General features: G+C 48.2%; 1 protein-coding gene across 1 annotated transcript; it reads right to left on the bottom strand.

Moving 5' to 3' along the window:
* Positions 1-638: 638 nt before the first annotated feature.
* LOC100867014 (uncharacterized) lies at positions 639-21,813 on the bottom strand. The gene is made up of 7 exons (XM_003694764.4): positions 20,066-21,813; positions 19,670-19,900; positions 11,286-11,399; positions 10,814-10,900; positions 2,821-3,021; positions 2,402-2,590; positions 639-2,299 (listed from the first exon to the last, which is right to left on the bottom strand). The coding sequence occupies exons 1-7, from the start codon at positions 20,373-20,375 to the stop codon at positions 1,572-1,574; spliced, it is 1,860 nt and encodes a 619-aa protein (XP_003694812.2). The 5' UTR covers positions 20,376-21,813; the 3' UTR covers positions 639-1,571.
* Between the last annotated feature and the right edge of the window lie 382 nt (positions 21,814-22,195).

The raw sequence follows: 22,195 nt of genomic DNA, 5'->3' as shown, positions 1-22,195 counted from the left end.
ATCTGCTGCATATCTCGTCCGTCCGGATTAGGTTGGGTTAGTTGGCGCGCGTCCGCGACTTCGCCGATTTCGCCCCCTCCCCCCCCCGCGATACGGCCAATTCTCACCCTTCCACGGGGGAGAGGGATATCGATCCGCGAAACGTGACGGGTGTTTGCAAAATTTTCTACCGCCTCGTACAGGGGGAAAGGAGGAGGAGGAAATTTCCGAAAGGATCGGAGCGGATTGAATCAATTTCAAACCCCCGACTTCCATTTCATCTTTCCAACTTCGTTCGTTCCCCGGTTAACGAAAAATACGGTTCCTCGAAGAAAATGCGGGGACACGGAGCTTTCTTTTCATTTTCTGCGCGTCTAACGTTCGAAAGCTGAACAAAAAGAGGGAAAGTTTACAAGTTTACAAGTGGTGTATGCGCGCTGTATGTGCAAGTATTTCTACGTTTGGTTTTCCTTCGAAATTTCAAAAATTTGTGACGTTTAAAATTTTTACCCAAGCTGGAAAAGTTTAAAACTTGGGAGGGAAAAGTAGGTGAGGAGAAAGAAGAATACTTACTATCCGTTGGAGAAAGCAGGCTGGCTCGTTCGTCGAAGAAAATTAGACGCTGCGAGAAGAAGATGGTCGGATTCGTGGAACGGATGATATTACTTTATTTGATGACGTACTTAAACAGTGAAAGAATCTGATCGTCGAGCCGAGTCACGCGAGCAAACGCGAAACGAAGGTCGGACCCTTGGTCGTCGATCGCGTTTCACGATCTTCATCGCGTTCGCCGCTGATGGGTCGACGGTTAACGTTCGCCTCGTAAAAAGAGGCGAAGAAAAGTTATATATATATATATATAAAAAAAAGAAAAAAAAAAGAAAGGAAAGAAAAGTGACTAGCCTGCGGAAACGGTGACTTGGACTTGGACTTGGGAAATTCCGATCTGTGATATATTTACAATTTCGTCGCGAATTCGCGGTTTCTCGCGATTCGGGAAAATCACGTGGAACGATCCACGTCACAACCCCGGCACCCGTGTCGCAACGACGGATATAATAAATCCTCTCGTCCATCGTTCGTTACGATATATATTATTAAAAATTCGGCCCTCCTCGAGCCGAACCTCTTTTCGTTTCGGCTCAACTTTGTAAAATTCGTTCCATTCCATTGGAAAATAGGGATGGGTTGTAACGAGGATCGTTCGTCTGATGATTCGTCGTCGATCGATCTCACTCTCGAAATGACAAAAATGGGTAACGCTTGACACGTACGCGAGATAGTAACCTAAATAATAATTGGACGTCGCTTATATATTTACATATTATATATATATATATATACGAACGTAAAACCCTGGTTAGTCCTCGAGTCCATGATAATAATAATTCCTGGTCCCAGGACCAGGCTTCTTTCTCCACGATCGAACCCTTCCCTACGTACGGTGTACGGTATCGGATCTTACCGAACCGTTCTCATCTTAAATCGATATACAAATGGATCACGGCCGACAATTTTACAACGAGGTGAAAATTTCGGGAAAATTTCGACGAAGGCGAGAGGCGGGATCCTCCATCCGAGATCGGCCCGGTTTAATACGGTCTCCAGACCTGTCTAGGCTTAGGGCTTCTCTCTCTTCTCCCCCGTATCTCCCTCTCCACGCTCGTGTCTTCCTCCTTCCTCTTGGTGGTGAGATCTTGGCCCACGTTCTCCTTATCCTGCCCTTTATTCCTCGTGCTAAGATCCACCGTCCCCTCGAGACGGTGGATCTTCAAATCCCTGCGAGGGATCTCGTCGTTCCCGACTCCGCTCTCCTCGCGATCGTTCGAGTTCTCCACGCTCGGCCTGAGGTGAACCGTGCCGTCCTGAAACGTGGCGTCGGTGGTCGTGTCCTCGGTGTCCTCGCTCCTCACAGGCGAGATCCTCGGCGAGTCCTGCCCCGCCGCCGACTCGTCGCTCCTCGCCCGATCCCTGCTCGGATCCTGCTCGTTCCTATCGTCCACCTCAATGCTCCCATCCGGGCTGTCCGATCTGCCCCGTACCGCCTCGTCCTGATCCTCGTCGTCCTGCCGTCTCGCCTCCTTCAACGCGGATTCCGGGCTGCTGCTACCGCCCCGAACCTTCCTCATCTCCTCGATTCTTGCCTGATCGGGCCTCTGCAACCGTTGCTGCGCCATCCTGAGCGCGAGAGCGTGCCACTCGGGCTCCAGCACGTATTGCTGCGTGTGGTAGAGAGGATTGTAGAGCCAGGAGGATTGCGGCAACAGAGGGGCGAATATCGATCCGAAAATAGACCCCGTCGCCCCGAGAAGATGAAGACCTGTCGGATGGAAGAACGGTTGCAGAGAGTCGACTCGATACGCGCGTCGTGGAAAGAGGAGATTTTGTTTTTTTTTTTTCGAGATCGATGGAAGATCGTTACCTTGAAAGTGGGAATGGTGGCCCGACGAAGGGCTAGGCGTGGTGGTGGTCGTGGTAGGTTCTGCCGGAGGCGTGGGCGCCGCGACGGTGGCCGTGGTGAGCAATCCGGGCCCAGGATTGCCGGGCGAAGTGGTCGGTGTCACCTCCCTCACCGACACGCTGATCGGGCCCAAATCGTTCCTCGCGGGTTCTTTAAGAAATCGATCGATTCGTTATTATTATCAATCCTCTACTCGTTGTTAAATAATCCGAATGAAATTTCGATCTGTTATCGGACTCCGTCCACCATCCTTCTCGTGTACGAGGATTTTTTAATTTTCTAGAAATATTCGAATATATACATTTTATCTTGTATGTGAAAAGAGAAAAGAGAAGATGTTGGACGTTTCCACGTGAGATAGAATTCGAGGCGAGCCTCACCAGAGTTGGGTCCAGGTAGTCTGGGAGATCTTTGCTCGATACTGTGGTGGAAGGGATTGAAGGCCGACGCACCAGCTGCCGGAGGATGTGTATGCGAATGGTGGCCGGGAGGCGGCGGAAGACAGTGCGGCGGAAGAGAGCCCCGAGGTAATCCACCCCATCCTTGGCTGGCTCCTTGCTCCAGACCCAGGTGTTGCAAACCTGTGCAATCCAAGGGATCTGAAATTATGTCTGTCGGTCGTTTGGCTTTTCGTTTGGCCAACGTCTTCTCTTCTTGGCCAAGCCGAGTCGAAAGGAACGAATTTTCTTTTCCGAGGAGGGAAAGAAAATATTCTTTTCGATCGAGATACGCGCGAGTTTTATCTTTAAAAAAGGGAAAAAAGAAAAAAAGAAAAAAGGGAGAACAACGTCGATCCATTTCGAAACATTTTATTCCGATAAAAAATGGATAAAAAAAGTTGAAAAGTTGAAAAGAGATCGATCTTTTCAGGGGCCAGGATGAGGATGGAAACGCGAGGAACGACCGCAATAAATAGCAACGAGGCTGAAAAAGAAACGGGATCTGGAGGAGATGTGGAAATGTTATATAATGTCAGGTGGATAAACGATCACCGGATGACAGATAGAGCTGCAGAAACGCTTCTCTTTGACGTAGCGAACGTTTGACGTGGATGGACAGTTAAATTTATCCAACAGAGAATAGAGAAACGATCGATCACCTTTTTTTTTTCTTTTTTTCTTTTTTCTTTTTTTCTTTTTTTTTTCTTTCTTTTTTTTTTTCAATACTAGCCGATACCACCCGACGACCATGGGAATCGTTCGCATGTGCAGCTATTCTGCAATTAAATTCGCGACATCGAAGGGATTAATCTGTTCCAACGCGATTACGCTGCTCCCCGTTCTACCGTTTTCTTCTTCTTCTTCTTTTTCCTCTTATTCTTCGATGTACGAAAAAAAAAAAAAAAAAGAAAATTTCCATTACGATCTGTGTACCGAAAACACAACTCATCTCTACTAAAGTAAAAGAAGTTAAAAAAAAAAAAAAAGAAAAAGAAGAAGAAAAATGAACGAACGTAAAAAAAGAAGAAGAAAAAAGAAAAGGTGGAAGGGAAGAGTGGAAGAAGCGTTAACAAAAACGAGAGAGGTAAAGAAGTTAGGAAAAACCACGGCGGCACGGGTTACAGCTCGGCAACGGGGGCGGCAGGTGGGTAGGGGAGGGATGGAAAGGAGTAAAAGTGAAGCCCGTAGTCATCGGTATGGTATCGGTTTTTCGAAACACCTTGATCAATAGCAGATTATACCGTCATCTGTACGGGGCAGTTTAAAAATTCCGTGAAAGCTCCGAAGCCAGCGGAGCTTCAGGGGCAAGGGATCGCGAGCAAGGGGGAGGGGGGACAGCAAGTAGGGGAAGTGTGGCGACGGAGTGGGGAGGGTTGTCTGGTCACTGGGACGTGGGCGTGGCGTGGCGTGCTCGCGACCATCGCTATTGGTCCACGTTCAATCCCCACCAACGGTTGGATCGTCGTTGACGGGGATGGAAAAAGCTCGGTAGGGGTTGAAGGGGTGATTTTTAAGCTCTCTTTAAGCCGAGCTTGCCAGAGAGGACACCACTATCTCGCGTTCTACCACATCGTCGTGGAACTACCGAGCAGCCCCCGGCTGGAAACTCGCACAGTGGAAAAGAAAGAGAGGGGGAGAGAGGGAGAGAGAGAGAGAGAGAGAGAGAGAGAGAGAAGAGAAGGGAAGAGAGAGAGAAAGGTTGTAGGATGCAGCTACTTTATGAGGGGATTAAGAAAACGATAAGAGGCGCGCGAAAGCTACGCTCTGAGCGAGCTTAAGGAGGCCAAGGGTTTCCCCTGTACCTGTAAGTGACGACTTTGCTCGCCTGCTCTTTACGAAAATCCTTACTCGACTCTTTGTGTCCAGAATTTTATATATATATATATATTTATTCGAAATAAAAATATCCGTTTCCTACTTAACTTTCCTCGTTAAAAATAAAAATATATGTATGATATTTATTCTTCGTTAAATTGATGCGATTGAAACGAATTTTTGCAAAATCGATTTTTTCATCGATCCTTTCCTTTTTTGTAGAAATTTCATGTTTCGTAATGGTCGATAATAGAATGAAACTGGCCGAATTTTGGAAACTGACTGAGGGGTGAGTATCTATTTCGACTCGTAACATACTTTCAATTTAATAAACCCCCAAAACGGCTGGCACTTTCTCCCTCCCTCTCTCTCTCTCTCTCTCTCTCTCGCGAGGGAGAGAACTCGCGTGCCGGGGTCGGGGGTGGAGGGTGGCTGGCGATAATTCCGAAAACAAATGAAGACTAATGAGGGGAGAAGCCAGGCGAGAGGTTCTGAAAGAGTCGGAGGGAAAGAGACGCAAAGTGATGGGAGAGAGAAGTGAAAGGGTTCAAGGAGCCGCTACCCTTTAAGGGGTGAGAAATGTTAAGCTTAAACGTTACGGCCCTAGGGTTAGTTGCCTTTATGTGTACCTTCCACCGGAGTACAGAGGCTTTAAGGGATGATGTATTATCGAGCAGCATACTTGAAATATGCTGCTCCGCTGTTTCAGTCACCCTTCCCTCTCCCCCTCCCCCTCCCCCCACCTCCTCAGAAGCCAACCAACTTACGCGTAGGTGTTACTTGTCGTTTAACGTTTAAAAACTTGGCCGAGGAAAGTTCACAGTTGACTGAATTTTTGCAATTGTGACGTCGTTGACGAAAATCGCGACAACGAACCGAATATATATATAGAAAAGATGATTTATAATCGATGAGCAATCGAATCTTCTGAATTCTAAATTTTTTCGAATCTTTAAAACCATTCTCTCCTTTCTTCCTCCTCGTCGAAAATCCTCCTCGATTAAGAAAACGTAAAGCAGCGAAAAGGTGGGAGGGGAAAAAAAAGGGACAAAGGGAGGGATCCACGCGATCCAGATTTCTTTCCTCCTTGCTTAAAACTCTAAGCCGCGAGATCTAGAAGCGAATTACGCCTGTCACTGGGCGGTGGTAGGAAGGGGAAGGAAGAGAGAAGGAAGAAGAGGGTGGATGTCGGGAAACTTAAGAGGCGTTTAAAGACGTTGGGCTAAAGGGTGACGGGCAGGCTGGAAAGTAAAGAGTAAAGCCGGTTCCGTTCGGGTTGCTCCTGCTTAAAACCTTTCCGGCAGCCAGCCAGAGATACATAATAAATTAATTCGCGTATTTTCCTGTCCTCCTTATCTATTCAAATCTATGCAAAACAGGAGTTAAAACGCCCTTCTTACTGCTAAGGCGTTAACCCTTGTGCAGCTTGCTCTCGCACACCTCCTCCCCTCTCCATCTCTTTTCAGCTTCTTCTCTCAACCATCCAACCCCCCCCCCTACCGCCAGCCCACCACCACCCCCGCCAACTCCCGTTTCCCACGTCCTAGCCTCTCGCTACCGACGGTCGGATGTCTTTGCACACCCACCCTTTGCGCCCGTTCTCATTATCGCGTCGCAGCAACCCCTAAAATGCCACCCTGGAAAGGTCCCTGGCACCGATCTAAGCTCTACGAGGAGATATTTCGAGAAAGGACGAGAGAAAATTGCCGTCTCTCTCTCTCTCTCTCTCGTTCCCACCCGCCACCTTTCATCTCCACCTCATCCTCTCTCTCTCTCTCTCTCTCTCTCTCTCTTTTCTCTCTCCTTCTTCTCTTATTTACGCTTGCATCCTCTTTGAAGTTACGAACGTGGATAAAAACGACGAACTTTTTCGTAACGCTCATTGTTCACCTTCTTTCCCTCTCTTCTTTCGAGTCACGTCTCTCTTCGAGTCTTTCCCTCCCTCTCCCTCCTCACCTCTTCTCTTCTTTCATTCCTCGACACGAATATTGCATACGAGGGAGTAGAAATTGACAAGTTTCGAGAGCGATGGAATACCACTTTTTCTTCGATCCTTTTTCGTTCGACTCGTGAATTCTAATCTCTCGGAGGGACGAATTTTCCAACGACAATTTTCTTCTTCTTCTTCTTCGAACGAAGAAGTGAGATCCGCGAACGGAAGAAGAAAGTTCAAATTCGGTTTATCGATCGTATATTTATACGTATACGGGTGTATTCCCGTGCGAAATCGATACGGAAAGGAGAAGAAGAGAAGCGAGGGGTTGAAAGGAGAAGAACGAGCAGAAGGGTATCATTAGTTACCGTCGCCGCGGCCGAAAGTTCCTGGTCACCCGGGTTCCTGATTAAAAGACGGGACACCCTTGCAAGACACGCAGGAGGGTGAAATGTGACGCGAATTTAAAGGATCCGCCGTGATTTGACGCTGGGGTGGACAGAGGCAGCCCTTAAAAAGGGAACCTTTAAGGATCCGGCACCGCACTACTCGTCAAGGGTTACTCGTCGCTTTCCACCGTGGACGTGAAACGACGACTCCTTTAAGAACGGACTCCGGTTCTGTCTCGAAAATCGACACCACCACCATCATCGTCGATCGAGGGATGCTCCCTTTCCACTTTCGAAAAACGCGATAATTAACGCGTAATTTTTAAAAATCTAAAATTAAACTATTTTTAAAACGAATATTCGAGAAATGATAAATTTCAAAATTGAAGACATGAATGAAGAAATGATGAAATCAAACCGTAATTAATGTCAAACCGATTCATCTTTGCAATCCATCGACGGATCCCGTTGGAAATTTGAGATTTGGACGAGGAAAGTGAGGGGAGGGAAACGCGAAGGTCCTCTTTAAAAGAAAGCTCCCGAAAATCTAGCGTAAAACGATCCGTGAAACGAAGGCGAGCGACAGTTTTAAACTGAACGCTGCTAACAATCTCCCCCAAATGAGGTAAAGGCCACCTTATTGAAACAGGGGTCGCGATTTTTCCGGCTGCTCCCCCAACCCCTGGTAGGCGGTTAATTGACACTGGAGGGTGGAAAGAGGTGGAACAAGGGGATTGGGTGAGGGGGGGGGGGTTAGGAATCGAGCTGCGCGAGCTGTTCTTGTTAACTCGAATCCCGGCTGGCTCTCGCGATTTTTCATCCCCTTAGCCAGACTGACAAAGACGCCCTCCCGGGAGCCACGTGATCGGGGTGTTTTCGTTTCCTTCGGACAATCTCTGCGAGCATCTCTTTTCGCGTGTTGCCACTCACCGAATACATTAATTTTCCCTCCCACCCCCTTCTTCATTCTTCCATCCTCTTGAAATTGAATCGTGGAAACGTGCGTGCTTCTTCGCGCTTCTCTTTCGAGGTAAGAAAAAGGAACTCGAAGGAACGACGAAGTTTTAGTTTTTTTCTCCAAGAGTCCATCCTTCTTTTTTTTTTTTTTTTTTTGCTAAAAATTATTCGCGCAAAAAAGAAACCAAGAAGAAAAGTTAAAAAAGTTAGTTACGTCATAAGAGAAGCTTGGAAGCAAGGAGAGAGAGAGAGAGAGAGAGAGAGAGAGAGAAATATCGACGATTCTCAGGGATAGCATAAAAATAATCGAATCGTTTTTCAAAAAACGATTAAAATATTTCGATGAAAAATTCGAAGAAAATTCTTCGTCCTTCTCGCGAAAAATTATTTAAACAAAAATCGACAAAGAAACCAAGAAGAAAAGTTAAAAGGTATAATAACTAGTTACGTCACGGGAGAAGCTTCGAAGGAAAGCGAGAGAAAGAGAGAGAGAGAGAGAGAGAAATATCAAAGTTTTATTCTTTTTCAAACGATTAGAATATTTGGAAGAAAATTCGAAGAGTTCATCCTTCTCGCTAAAAATTGTTTAAACGATCGACGAAGAAACGAGGAAGGAAAGGAAAGTTAAAAAGGTACAGATACTCGAGTCACGAGTCTACGAAAAGAATCTTCGAAGGAAGGAGAGAAAGAAAGAGAGAAAGAGAGAGAGAGATATCCACGAATGGAACAAAGACAGCAACTGTACCGGACTTCGATGATCCTCGGGGATAGCATAAAATTCGAGCCTCCCCTCGAGCTAGGCCCGAACGAAATTTAATAACATCCCCCTAGTTACACCTCAATGGGCACCTTAACAACTCCTGTGTCGGGTAGCCAGCCGTCTCTCACCGTTCTCTCACTCCATCCCCCGTTCTCCTCTCCTTATCAACCCCGAACGCGGATATCTAATAAACCAGCTCTTGAAACGCGTCTTTATCCGAGCAACGATACTCACCCCCTTCTTTCCCCCTCTCCCCCCGGCTTGTTTCGACAGGGTGGGCGAAAGTTGGAAAGCTGTCCGACTGACCTCAGCCGCGAACTGGACGGAGGCGCAACCTGTGCGCTGACCGTCGAACTACCAGCGAAAGGGTTGAAAAAGTGGTGGACACGGAGCCGTGGAATAAACCGATCGATATGAGGATGATGTCGGTCGCGACTGCGACCCAGTTACGCGACCGCGCGTTTCCTATGGATTGAATTTACTCGTTGATGTTAGAAGGACGCCTTCTCTTCTCGCAGAGAAGAAGAATTTCTCTTTTCCCCTCCTCGCTTCTTCGAGTCGATCGCGAAAATGTTTAATAACAAACCGACCGCGAGAATTCTTCGATCTCGAATTTCTCGAGCTCTCCGTAATCATCTGTCTTCTCGTCAGATCTCGTTTCTTCTTCGAGAAAAGGAGAAAAATAATGGGAAGAGAGAGGGAGAGAGAGAGAGAGAGAGAGAGAAGGAAAAATAAACTGTTACGGCCATTTTATAATGTGCGAAAAGATTCGAGAAGGAGAGCGGGATCCGGGAAGAAGAATGAGCGAGAAACTCGCGTGGAGGGATAACGCGAAAATAGAATTTCTCGCAATTTCCGACCCTTATCCTCCGCTATTTTCCCACCCACACCGGGGCTCGGCAACTCGTCCCCGCAAAATATCCAACGCGGCGAACTTCCATCGCACAGCTCGGTAATTCGATTCAGCCGGCCGCTGTATAGCCGCGTTACGACACGAGGCTGCGACACTTCCGCTCACCGATTACGACCCGTGCAACAATTTTATGCAGCCGACCTGGAAATTGTTGCGTCCATCCTCGTTAGCTGAAATTACGACGGGAAATCTGGAAAGAAGGAAAGAGGAGGAAAGAAGGAGGAGGAGAAGGGAGGGGGAGCGGGGGGGGGAGCGCGGTCCTTGATTGAGTAGACCACGGGCGGGGGAGGGGACAAAAGGACGGATAAGGGGGCGGATAGGGGATGATGGAGGGGGAAGGAGGGGAGAGGAGAGGAGAGCAGAGACGAGAAATCGACGGCAGGACTGCTACTCCACACTACCCCCCGGGGGGGCAGCAGGGGAGAGAAGCTCCGTTAAGCCGCTTATCATGCCGAAACAATACACTGTCGGTGCACCAGTATCAGTAGCCGACCCTCGCCGCTCGAGGCTAGTCCCATCAAAATTTCGAGCTTCGAACGAATTTGAATTGGAATCCGCGCCGCCAAACGCTAACGCCCGTCCAATCCTCCGCCACAGGAAATTGCCCGGTGGGACCGAGCGCCCAGTTTTTCTCGATCGCGATTCTCCACGGCGGGGCGAAAAAAAAAATCCACGCCTTCGAGAGAAAATTGATGAACATTTTTCAGTTTATTATGATAACTCGCGGTCCGATTTTACGAGGAGAGGGGGAATCGAGTTCGAGGTTGTTGAAAATACAACATCTATCCTGTCTTCGCCGAGGATTGGATCGGGAATTTTCGGAGGGAACGAGAGAAGTCAAACGGGGCGCAAAGTTTCGTCGAAGAGTGGCGTCGACAAACGAAAGGCCGGGACTTAATCAGAGTCTTCTCCACTTAGGCGCCCCGTGGCAAAACTCAATTTTGAGTCGGCGCCTGCCGACGCTCAATTTTGACACCCTTCGTAGCCACCAAGCCAGCCAACACTGGAGCAAGCTTGCCTTCGCGACACCCCGGGGAAGGGGGATGAAACGCAGGGTTGTAAACTTAGTTATCCGGTTGCCACTGAGACGAGGTACGAGCCGGATGCCGCGCTATGTGCAGGTTGGCATTCGTTCTGCACGAAATCTTCCATTGGCGGACACTTACCGGTCAACTTGAATCCCAGAGGATCCTGAGGGTGGCCGAAAGGGAAAGGTCTAGGCCCGAAATGAAACGGGTGGAAAGCCTGGTGCCCTGAAACGCAACGTGCTTCGTCAATTGGCGCGTGACGTGTATAATTCGTGCATATCTTATCTCTTGGATAACGCGATGTTAAAAGATCGGAGATTTTCCGTCGTGCGAAGATAATTGGGTAATTATTTTAATCGGTGAATATCGAGTGGTGACGGATCTAGTGTCCGATAATTCATTCGCACATAAGTAATAATAGTTAATAAATAAAAATAAAATTGCATTCTCAAAAAGTTAATTTTATCGTCATGGGTTTTGATATTATTCAAGTTGATAAAATATGCTCGATACTTTTTAGAAACGAAAAGAAACGATTAAACCCACTATTATCCTTGACCACTTTCAAGAGCGGAGTTACCCACTGTTGGTAAAACCTCGTAGCACTCACTTGTTTTCGATCTAGGTTCTCTCGGTCCATCCACAGTGACCTTGATTGCTTTAGACAGTGTGGCTACCTGAGGTGGCGACGTTTGCAGCATAATCGTCAAGGTGAAACTTTTTCCTGAAAAAAAAAAAAAAAAAAGTAGAGACTTGAAACAGTTGATGGAATTATCGCCAGGTGGTAAATCGAGAACATCCGCGTATTTCCTAGCTTTCTCATTTCGACATTATAAATCATAAATATAATAAAAATTTCGTGTCTCCCACGCGAAATGTCGTGAAAGAATCAAAAGAAAAAATTTATAAAAAATATGAAATAATTATACATACGTGCTAAAAAGCAATTTTTTTGAAAAAATTAAACGAGACAACAGAAAAGTTAATTCGCAATTCATTCCAATCTCGGAGCAGGGAGAAATCAAAACAGGAAAAACAGACAACGATTTCTTACACGGTTTTCTTTCATCTCAACGAACATCATCCCCCAATCCATCCCTCGCCAACGCGTTTGTCGTCGCGTTTCGACATTACAAATCATAAATCTATAATAAAAACTGCGTCTCGCAAGAATCGAAAGAAGAAATTTAAAAATACAAAATAATTATACAAAATACAGAGAAAGCGCTTTTTCCAAATACATTAATACGTGTAGGCAACGGAACCGGTTAAAGAAAAAAATTACTTGGCAACCCAATCCCGGAGGAGGGAGAAATCGAAACAGGAAAAAACAGACAACGGTTTCTTACGCGATTTTCGGATGGTCGCAACGAACATCATCCCCCAATCCCCGCCAAACAGCCCTCGCCAACGCGTTTTTCGCGAGAAACGCGGCCAACTGTTGGCGAAAACGGCGACGGCCGCTCGCGGGAGTGCGTTCGCTGGAAACAAAACACAAATGTGCCGGAAGTAAGGGGTGAACGAGTGGCGCCGCCGCGTCGATGTTTGCCCCGAATCGGCTGGAATATGTTAATGTCGGGAGAGGCTAAACGCGAGCCCACCCCCGACAAATGTACGCGCGGCCGTTTGTCACGCGCGATTTCGTCCTCTCCACCTTTTCCACCGATCCACCACCCCTGTCGATCGGTTCGATCGCTTCGATCCGCGCCATCATGCCGAGGCCTGTCAAAGCCTCGTCGCCTCGTATCTTGTCGTTCCATTCGACGAGGACTCCGCGTTTTCGCTTCAAATTTGTCGTCCGTCCCTTTCGAACGGTGGAATTTCGTCAACAGTGTTTACTCCGCCGATTGTTCGTTTCCCGTTGAGAATCGCTGCGCTGCACGACGATTTCTCCCGTTTTTTAAACAAATTTTTTTAAACAACGACGCGATCGTTCAATTTTCCCACAAAATATCCCGTCAAATTTAAAACTTTGGGACGGAAGTTCTTTCGTTCGATCGATTCGACGACGACGAGGCAGGGCCAATCGTTGAGAGGAAAGCTCAGAAATAATCATATTCGCGCCGTTCCAAAATCCATGGTCAAGTTTGAACTTTCAACGGCAAACTTTCTCGAACGGCGAAACTTTCTCGATTCGACGATCAGCTGGAATAGGTCGGCGGGAGGGAGGGGGAGGGGGAGGGGGAGGGGGAGGGGAGGGGATGGGGAGAGCGGCGAGGGGGCGAGGGGGGAGGTTAAACGATGAAATAAAAGCTGGCACTTACCCGCGTTTTCGCGCTACGAGCGCCGAGTTATACGGCTTATAATGGGGTCGGCGTGCATACACGCGCGCGGTTGCGCAGTTTTATTTTATGGGGGCGTGGGTTGGACGGCAAACGACCGGGTTTTTACGGTGAACCACGACATTTAACCGGCTTACCGCCGTCGTCCAGCGAAATATTCAACTCGGGACGTTTAACGTCACTCAGGAAATCTGGCCCTTCTCCGCGAGTTCCGCTCGCGGAACCGAGGACTGTTGCTTCTCCCTGAGACGTGTTTAATATAGACAAATGCCGCGTGCACAATGCCGAGGAAAAAATTTGTGAAGAATTTTTGAATTTTTGAAAGACGATCGAGAATAATTTCTCGAAGGGAAGGAAGGAAATTTTGTTCGAAACGAAGCGATTGAACGACGATATCCTTCCTTCGATCGTTGATGGAGTGAAAAAAAAAGAAAAAAAAAAAAGAAAAGAGAGAGAGAGAGAGAGAGAAATAATCGCCACGCGTGATATTCGATCGAATGATTTGACGATTTGATGGGAAAAAACGATGGGGAGAGGGGGAAAGGGAAATTCATCGATGGTTTTTAATCCTTCGAATGAGAGATCGGGGGAGGGGAAAAAAAAAAAAAGTGGGAGGGAAAAAAATTTATTCGAAACAGAGCACAGAGATTTCGGAGGGTGGAGAAGCGGAGGGTTAACAAGGGCAAAGTTTATTGCCGGTGCGGTGTCAGATTCGTGATGGTGGTAGCGGCGCGAATCGAGGGTGATGGCAGGCGTTTTGAGGGTGTTTATGAGGCATTATGTGTAACTCGCTGGAAGAACGATCCTCCCCCTTGAGGTCTGTTGCCCTCCACCTGTCTACGCTCGCCGAAATTGTAATTCGTTGCGTGGTAAAACGCTGCCTTTCCACGCATCAATCTGCGCCCTGTTGCAGCCTTTTGCATAATTTCTCAATCCAACCACGTACACAACCGAATATTACACCCCCTCGTTACTGCAAGGCCTATATACACATTCTCCGAAACACGTTCTTCTCTCTTTTCAATCTTTCATCCCCGATTTCTCCACCCGTCCTCTCCCTTCCCCCCAAAAAAACTTTCAATTATTTTTTATCGGTTCACATCGTCGTTCAAGTATCGATAATCCACGAAAAACGATCTGCACTCGACAGATCATTTTCTTACATTTTCTCGGATTTCCGGTTCGAAAAGAATGCATCGTTTCGATCGAAAATTATTCCCCAAAGGAAGGATCCTTCGCGGTTTCGGTATCTGCGACCGCGAATAAAACGAATAATCGCCAGAGAGGATTTTTCTTCTCGGACGGAAGAAAAAAAAAAAAGAAAAGAAAAGAAAAGAAAAGAAGAAAAAACGCAAGCATAATGGCCGCGCGTTTACGGGTCGCTCGCGTAAGTCCGCGTCAATTTACACGACAAGGATTTGCACACCGCGAGAAGGCACGAGAGAACGCTCGCGTACACCCTAAGTTTGCCCAGGGATCATGCAGTGTTAAAAACTCCCCTGTTTGCCGGCGAAGCTCGTAGCCGAGGGTGGCTCGGATCGTTATTTCAGAGTGTTTGTCGTGTTTTAAGATTCTGACGTTTTGACTGGCCGAATCGCCCGGCGGAACGAGGCGGAAACTCGTGTCGTCTCCTATCGACACTGCCCTTCTTCTTATTTCCCGGCAATTCCCCGCTCTCGCTTCATTGCTCAGAGAGAGAGAGGGAGAGAGAGGGAGGAGGGGGGGACAATTTTTAAGAAAGGACGAGCTAATTGACGCCGAGCAGTTATATTCCGACTTATCAAAAAAGGGACAAAGGGAGGGACAAGAGAGGGCAATTTGCGTAAACGGCATTGTTTATACCAGCTGGGAGGGAGAATCCTCCCATCTATACAATTTCACGTGAAGAAAAAAGCGTAGCCGACGTCTCGCGACGTTGATGCACAACAAACTGCTTCAGGAATTCGTCTTTAATTACCACGTTGTACCACGGGGATACCGCGTGTTCTTTTTCCATTGCTGGAAATCGGATGGAAAAAGAATGGAGAAGGATGGAGAAATGAAAGGATGGAGAGGAAAGAGAAGGAAAACGAAAACGAGGCAAGTCGAGGCCTCGTTCACGGATGATCGAAGGCAGAGGGCTGATAGGCGAGCGGAGGAATCTTTGGGGCGGGACAGCGATGGACATCGAGTCGAGGATCCATCGGAGCGAGGCGGAGAGCACGGTTGAAAAGGGCGAAAGGAGGAAAAAGCGTGGAGAGCGTGGAATTAGCATATGTAAAAAGAAACAGTGGCGCGTACGACGAGAGGAGCGGAGGCCAGGAGGAAAAATAATGTTTAATCGGTAGAAAATCTCGGTGCAGTCATCCGTCGTAGAACAGCCACTCCTTCCCTCCCTCCTTCCCGCCTACCCTCCCCCCCCTGTCTCCTGCGTGATCCTTTACTTGAGAGAGGGCTGGATTTTTTAATTTTTAATTGGGAAAAAAACGTCGCTGAGGTGGTCGACGAAATCCACCGAGTCCCTCTACTGAATTTCGACGACGTTCCACCCTCCCTCTCCTTTCTCCCTTCGCTCCCTCGATTCCTTGCCACCCAGACGAAGGGGGGAGGAGGGCATTTTACGGATTATATAGATTATTCGTTCGATGGGATATGATTAAGTGGAATTTTAGAAGCGGTCGACTATCGAAGAGGGGAAGAAGAAGGAGGAGGGGGGCCACTAAGTTTCTCTCCGGAGGAATTCTCTCTCTCTCTCTCCCTCCGCCAACGCGATAATTAATTAGAGCAAGGTGGAGAGGGTGCAAGTCACGCACGATCGAGGCGAAATTTCGGCAACTATCGTCGCAACAGCTGTTCCACCCATAACGGAGGGAGATCCAAAAAGGTCCGCGAGATAAAGAACGCTCGCGAGACCCTCTTCAACGGGGTCGGTCGACGGGTCTCTACGGGACTTGTTAAATCATTTCCACGCACAAGTTTCTTCTAACTTCCCGTTTCGTTAACTTCGAAATGTACATATACGTATATATATTCGAGGAAATCGAAGAATCGTGGAAGCAACGAAGGAAACGGAATTTCGCAATCGCGAGAAATGAGAGATGGAAGATTAACAATAGGGAAAGATTGTTGTACGAAGTCTCGTCCGTCCGGATCCGCGTAACGGATCGTGGAATTCGATACGAAGGGACATTGCAGGGAATAGAATAGGGTGTAGTTGTCGAGGATTGCGTGAATCACGGTCTAAAACAAGGCCGCTATGGCATTAGCAGGAGGAGGAGAAAGCAACGAGCGGCGAATCCATTGCGCGAGGACATCGGTCAGGATCCGGGCTGTCGATAGTTGGAGCTTTGCCTCGGATTCTGCCGCCTCCAGCTCGAGCCCGAGCACGTCATAAAACACAGGTAACTCCGGTATTTATGTCCGTCGTTTTTACGCCCGTCGCTGGCCACCGGGGGCTCGGTGCCGAGCACCAGCCGGATGCCACACACGCGCGCGCGTCTCGTCGCCGCCTCGTGACTCCTCTCTCCTAGGCAACAGAGGAGAGAGCTTCGCGCTAATCCCTGTCAGGAACGAAAGGGGTGGCCGAGTGATATACGCCTCTGCGCCGCTATGATAATATCCCCCCTCTCCGACCGGGACCACCCTTTTGTTTCGCGACTACCAGCCACTTTTCTCCGCGAGCAACTGCAAAAGAGATCGACGCGTCCAACCCTTCTCCCTCCAAGATTCTCCCACTCTTCGACTTTCGAAATTCGTCGAAAGTAACGCGCGAAAACGCGTCTATCTATGTCCATCTTTATCTCATCTTTCCGTCCAATTTCGATCGTACACACGATATCGTCTCGATGCGAACGTTGTTAGAAATGTGATCGTTGGGATTGTGATCAACACTCGAGAGATAACGAGATTTATTTATCGCTATCGCTAGGTATTATTAGACCCAAATGTTATCTACGGATATAAAAATTGTTGGAAAAAAAAGAAAAAAAAAAAAAGGAAAGAAAGTTACTTGAAAAGGTTTGCGAACGATCATCGACGTTTCCTTCGATTCGAAAAATTTGGATTTGGAAAAGGAAAACGGATCGAATTTTTCGGGAAACAACGATCGCTCGTTCGTCTCTCACCCCTCTCTCCCCCCTAACTAAAATCATTCCTCGTCCGCATTCGCAGTATTAAATTGGCATGGCGAAACCCGCGAGCGAGCATGGAACAAATATTTACCCCGAAATGTGCGCTCAGTGAGCGCGGGCCACGTGCAAAATAACGGAGGCGAAAAAACGGAGAAAAATGTACACACAAGGGATCCGTATATGAAGCGGCCGCTCGTGTGACTCGTCTCTTCGCGGTATTATGCGCGATACACGACGTGGCTCGCCTGCAAACATCATAAATTTTCCATTTATTTAGCAAAATAATTTGTGTTTATCCGTCTCCATAGATGATAACGGTTGTTATCGGCCGCGTTATCGGTGATCGCGGTATTCTTTCTACCGGAAAAAAACGTGCCACCACCTCCGATTAGCCACCGGTTTCGTTGAAACGGCGTTTCAAAGAAAAGATCTCGCTCGAAAATTGAAAAACTTGCCTCGTAAGTCGAGGCGAAAGATCGTCGACGTTTCCTTTTTTTTCCCTCCCCCCTTGACTACCCGCTACCTTTATCGGCATTTTAGATATCGATTCCTTCGGAATAATACACAAATCTGGACACGTATTTGCTCGTGGGCGATACTCGCCCCCTCTCGAAAACACGATTGATGGCGATGTTAGAGATATTTGATCTCGATGCGATTCGATCGGAACGAATTATTTTACCGAATATCCCCAGCCGGAAGAATTGTCGAGCTTCCAACTTTCCTCGAAATCGAAATTAATTTCTCGGGAAAATAATTGGCACGCCACAAAGGTATCGGTATCTCGGGTGAAATTTCGCAAGATTCGTCCGGGGGGGGGGAGGAGGGAGAATATTTCGAAACGGATCGGAATTTTCCGGACACGCGGAAAACGATCTTGCATGATCCGTCACTCTCATAGAGGTTTTAGAAGCAAATCGTTGCGTTCGGCTGGTAGTTAGGGGCTGCCCGTAATACAGTAATGAGGGCTTACTGCCATGGAAACCAAAGCCGCTTACAGCCAACCACTCTACTCCCAACCACCCCCCCCTGCCACCCCTTTGCCACTCTCTCGCTCTCTCGCTCTGCCCGTCCTGTTCTGTCATCTCCTATATATCCGCGATATCCTTCTCGTCCGACGAGTTTCGCGAAAAAATTGTGAAAATTCGCCCGTTCGTTTCCCTCGCTCCTTCTTCGTCGCGGCAACAAGATTCGAGGGAAGAAATTCCTTCCACGAGGAGATGATTTTCCGTATTTTTTCGGGAAAAATTCGAATCAGCCTTTTTTGTTCGAAAACTTGTTTGTTTAATCTTCGAAAAAAAAACTGCATTGCACGAAAAATTCACCTCTTCGCCTTTGATTCTTTGGTCGAAAGAAGGAACTCTCCTCCGATCGATCGAAACAGAAATAGTGATTTTTCGTGAATCCTTTCACGAAAAATCTTTCGTTTCCAGGGAAATGTTCGAAGATTTACGTGACCCGTTTGCCGATATCGGGGGGATGATCCATAAAAAAAAAAGGTGACATTTAAACCACCGTTTAAGAAGAGAGGCGTGCGAAGAGAGGCAACGGTCGGGCAAACCTCGCAATTTCCTTTTCCAATTTGCCATAAACAAGTCGACCGGCCCCCTCGTTAACCGCCTAGCAGCTCGTGTAACTGCTCTCTTGTGAAAGTTGCTCTCGATGAAGACGAAGAAGAAGAAGAAGAAAAGGGACGTCGTTGCAACTCGGTCTCGAATTAAAGGAATTAAAGGACGCCTCGTTACTCGTATCTCTGGATACTCGGCCACCCTCTTGGCCGGAAAAAAAACGGGCCAGATTCGAAGGGGGAGAATGGAAGAAGGGCGCAGGGTGAGGGTAACTTGCTTCTTCCACCCTGACTCGATTCTGCTCGAATCGCGCGACACCGTTTGCATTAAGAGTTCGTAATGGCAGCGATTATTAGGCCGCATTATTCAACCCCGACCTAGGACCCCCGATTTTCCTTTTCTCCTCTTCCTCTTCTCTTTCCTTTCTTTCCACCCGTCCCTCCTCCCATGCTACGTTCACTTTGTCCTCGAAAGAAATCGGTGAATTATTGACACGCGAAGGCGGGAATTAAAAAAAAAAAAGAAATCTCCGCGACTATACCGTCGTCGAGATATCGAGACCAAGTCACGAGGAGAGAGAGAGAGAGAGAGAGAGAGAGACGACGACGACGACGACGACGACACTGTGTTTGCAGGATGAATTAAAAATGAGGATGGAACGAAGGGGCCAGCTGCCTCTTTTCGCCTCGCGTCCGAGGAAAAACGAGGCCATCAGTTGGCCCACCGCCTTAATGTACCGACTACTGAATGATTTAAGACGCCTTCCAGAAACGCCTTCCTTCCAGCTCGGGATCGGTACGGGTGATCGAATTTTTTCAATCGTTCTTCCGGGACCCCTCCCCCGCTTAATCGTCCGCCTGGCTCAAGGAATCGCTCGTGATTCTTTAAGGGGAGCAAGAAGGTGAACGAAGAAGGGGATAGATGTTTTTTTTTTTTTTCTTCTCTTTTTAAATTCTCCTTTTTGGTCGAAGAGTTTGGTGAAATTTGACTACGAATCCGAACGTGATGTATGGAAAAAATTATATAGCGTCTTACCTCTACCGCTTCTACCGACGAACCTAAGATCGTTGAACTTGGCCACTTGGTTCTTCATCACAGCGGTGGAATTTCTCAATTCCGCGCAGCAATTTTCATCGTTTCCTGCACGCACTGTCACCAAGGTCCCGTCACCGACCTCGCCCAAGGCCACTACCTTGAACGCTACCGGAAGCGTCTTGTTTGACCTCCAATGCGCCGGCAGTACCGTGCAGACCACGTGAGGGGAGCCTGTTCGCCACCGAGTTACCGAGTTAATCGGTGAATTTCCTTTTTTTTTTTTTTTTTTTTTTTTTTTGACATCGATATCATCGCGCGAAAGAGGGGGGGGGGGGAATTCATTCCGACGAGGGATTTTAGAAAAAATCCGTTTCCACCCGCGGTGTTCTCTCTTACCTGTTCGCACGAGTTCTCCCGGATGCTCGGCGAAGAGACCGTCGAGAGTTCTCTCGGTGAGCAGGTCCGCGGTGAGGGCATAGTCCGGAAGATTGTTGCCACCGGTGGATCCTTGGGGAGGGACCTCGTTCGCCAAATGCATTCTTCTCCTCGTGGACGAGGCCCTGGTGCGTCTGATCCTCGCTGCACCGATCTGATGCGTCGAGCTCCCTTGATGATCTTGATGACCGTTCCGGACCAATCTCGGGTCGGGATAGTCCAAGCCTAGAGGCCGATCCTCGGGGCGTGCATCTCGTAAAGGATTCGTCATGAGAACGGGATCATCGGACTCTTTTCCCCCAAGATTTCCCTCCTCGATGAGCGTCGAAGGATTCGACTCAATTTTTTCTCTCTCTCTCTCTCTTTTTCAACTCCACCGAACTCAACCAACCGGATCCTTTTTTATCGTTCTCGATCCATCTGGTCTGGCTACACCGCCACCAGGAAATTTATCCTTCTTGTCTTATATCCCTACGTTTTCTTCTTTTTTTTTTTTTTTTTTTTAATTCGTCCAAAGTGATCAAATCAAAGGGAATCTCGGAAATAAGATTGAACTAATAAAGTGAATCGATAAGGACGATCATTATCGAACAACTGGAGGATTGGTTAAAGAGAGGGAGGGGGAAGAAGGAGGAGGGATATCCTTGGTGATTTCTGGTCGGCCCCGCGTGGCTCAGGATCTCTTTGATCCTTATTTCATTATCCCGCGACGGGGCCGAGGTAAGAGCATCCGTTTGCAAATTCTTCTTCCTCTCGTCTCGGAGATTGCCAAGTCGCGGAGAAAATTCGTTTTATTGGAATCGACGTTGGGGTCGTCGCGTGGCCACCCCCCGTTTCTTCGTTTCTTCGATCGGATGCACTCCGCTTCGACTCGACGGAAGCGAAACTTCTCCTCGACGTCAAACTGCTCCACTATCTCCGCGAAATTAGCGAAACGATGCACCACTTGGAAATCTCTCTCTCTCTCTCTATCTATCTATTTCTCTCTCTCTCTCCCTCCCTCCAATGTCCCGCGGTCGATCGAAATTACTGCACGTTCCTGTCGCACATCAGCACTTCTGCCCGACCATCTAACAGGTGTTAACTCTGTACTCGGGATCCTCGAAGCCAGCCCCACAAGCCGCAACACAAATCTCACATACGCACATTATTCTTCCCAAATTTCTATCCCAACTCCCCGCGTAGTTCACCACCATCGATCCACTTTTTATCCTCGCCGATTTAAAAGATTAAACCGTGTCACCGGTTCGAAATATGTGCCCGCACTCGGTTCCACCTTCTATTCCAATCGTCACAAAGATTATCGTCGTAAAAATCGTTCCCCAACAAAAATTCGTCGTCCACCCCGACGATCTTCTCGTCGCTTTTAAATTTCCTTCCGGTTTATTCGATCTCCGGGAAAAAAAAAAGAAGAAGAAGAAGAAGAGAGAAACACGATCTTTCTCGATCCTTGGCTCGAAGACGGGGACGAAGCGTAACTTCTTTTCTTGCGGCGACGACGACGACGACGACGAAGACGACGAGTCGGTGGACGGAACGAGAGCGGTGGACTAAGAGCGAAATTCGAAATTATCGGGGTTTTGTTTCGGTTGTCAGCGATCGAGCACGGGGTCAGAAGGCGAGAGACACTTCTTCGTGGCTGATACTTGGGCGGGTGGCAGCGGCAACTTCCACCACGGGGAAGTAGGATAGGGTGTTTAACTCGCGCGGTCTCGTTTCGGTTCGGCGGTGGAAGATGGCGGCTTCTGCGGTGGAGCCGCGCGGTGTGGTTGCGGTGTATTTTTGAGGCTGCCGCCCCCAGCCACCACCGAGACCACCCTGGCTAACCTACCCCTCCGTGCCTCTCTTCCACGCCGCCGCCACCACCGCCTGCCCGTACTAAGCGAGTGGTGGGGGTTGGTTTTTCCAAGCGGTGGGGAAAAATCTCTCTCTCCTGCTGCACCCTCTTCCACGATCCTGATGCTATATACTCCTGCTGATCGCGACTACCCGATGACAACACACCCGTTTTGTCTCTCTCTCTCTCTCTCTCTCCCCCTCCCCCTCTCTCCCTCTCCACTCCTCTCCTCTCTTCCTCTCTTCTCTCGCGAG

This window comes from Apis florea, unplaced genomic scaffold (assembly GCF_048593485.1).
Source record: "Apis florea isolate Af1SG1 unplaced genomic scaffold, ASM4859348v1 contig_3081_pilon, whole genome shotgun sequence".
NCBI lineage: Eukaryota > Metazoa > Arthropoda > Insecta > Hymenoptera > Apidae > Apis > Apis florea.
The sequence above is the reverse complement of the archived record's forward strand: the minus strand, read 5'-3'. Positions and strand labels throughout refer to the sequence as shown.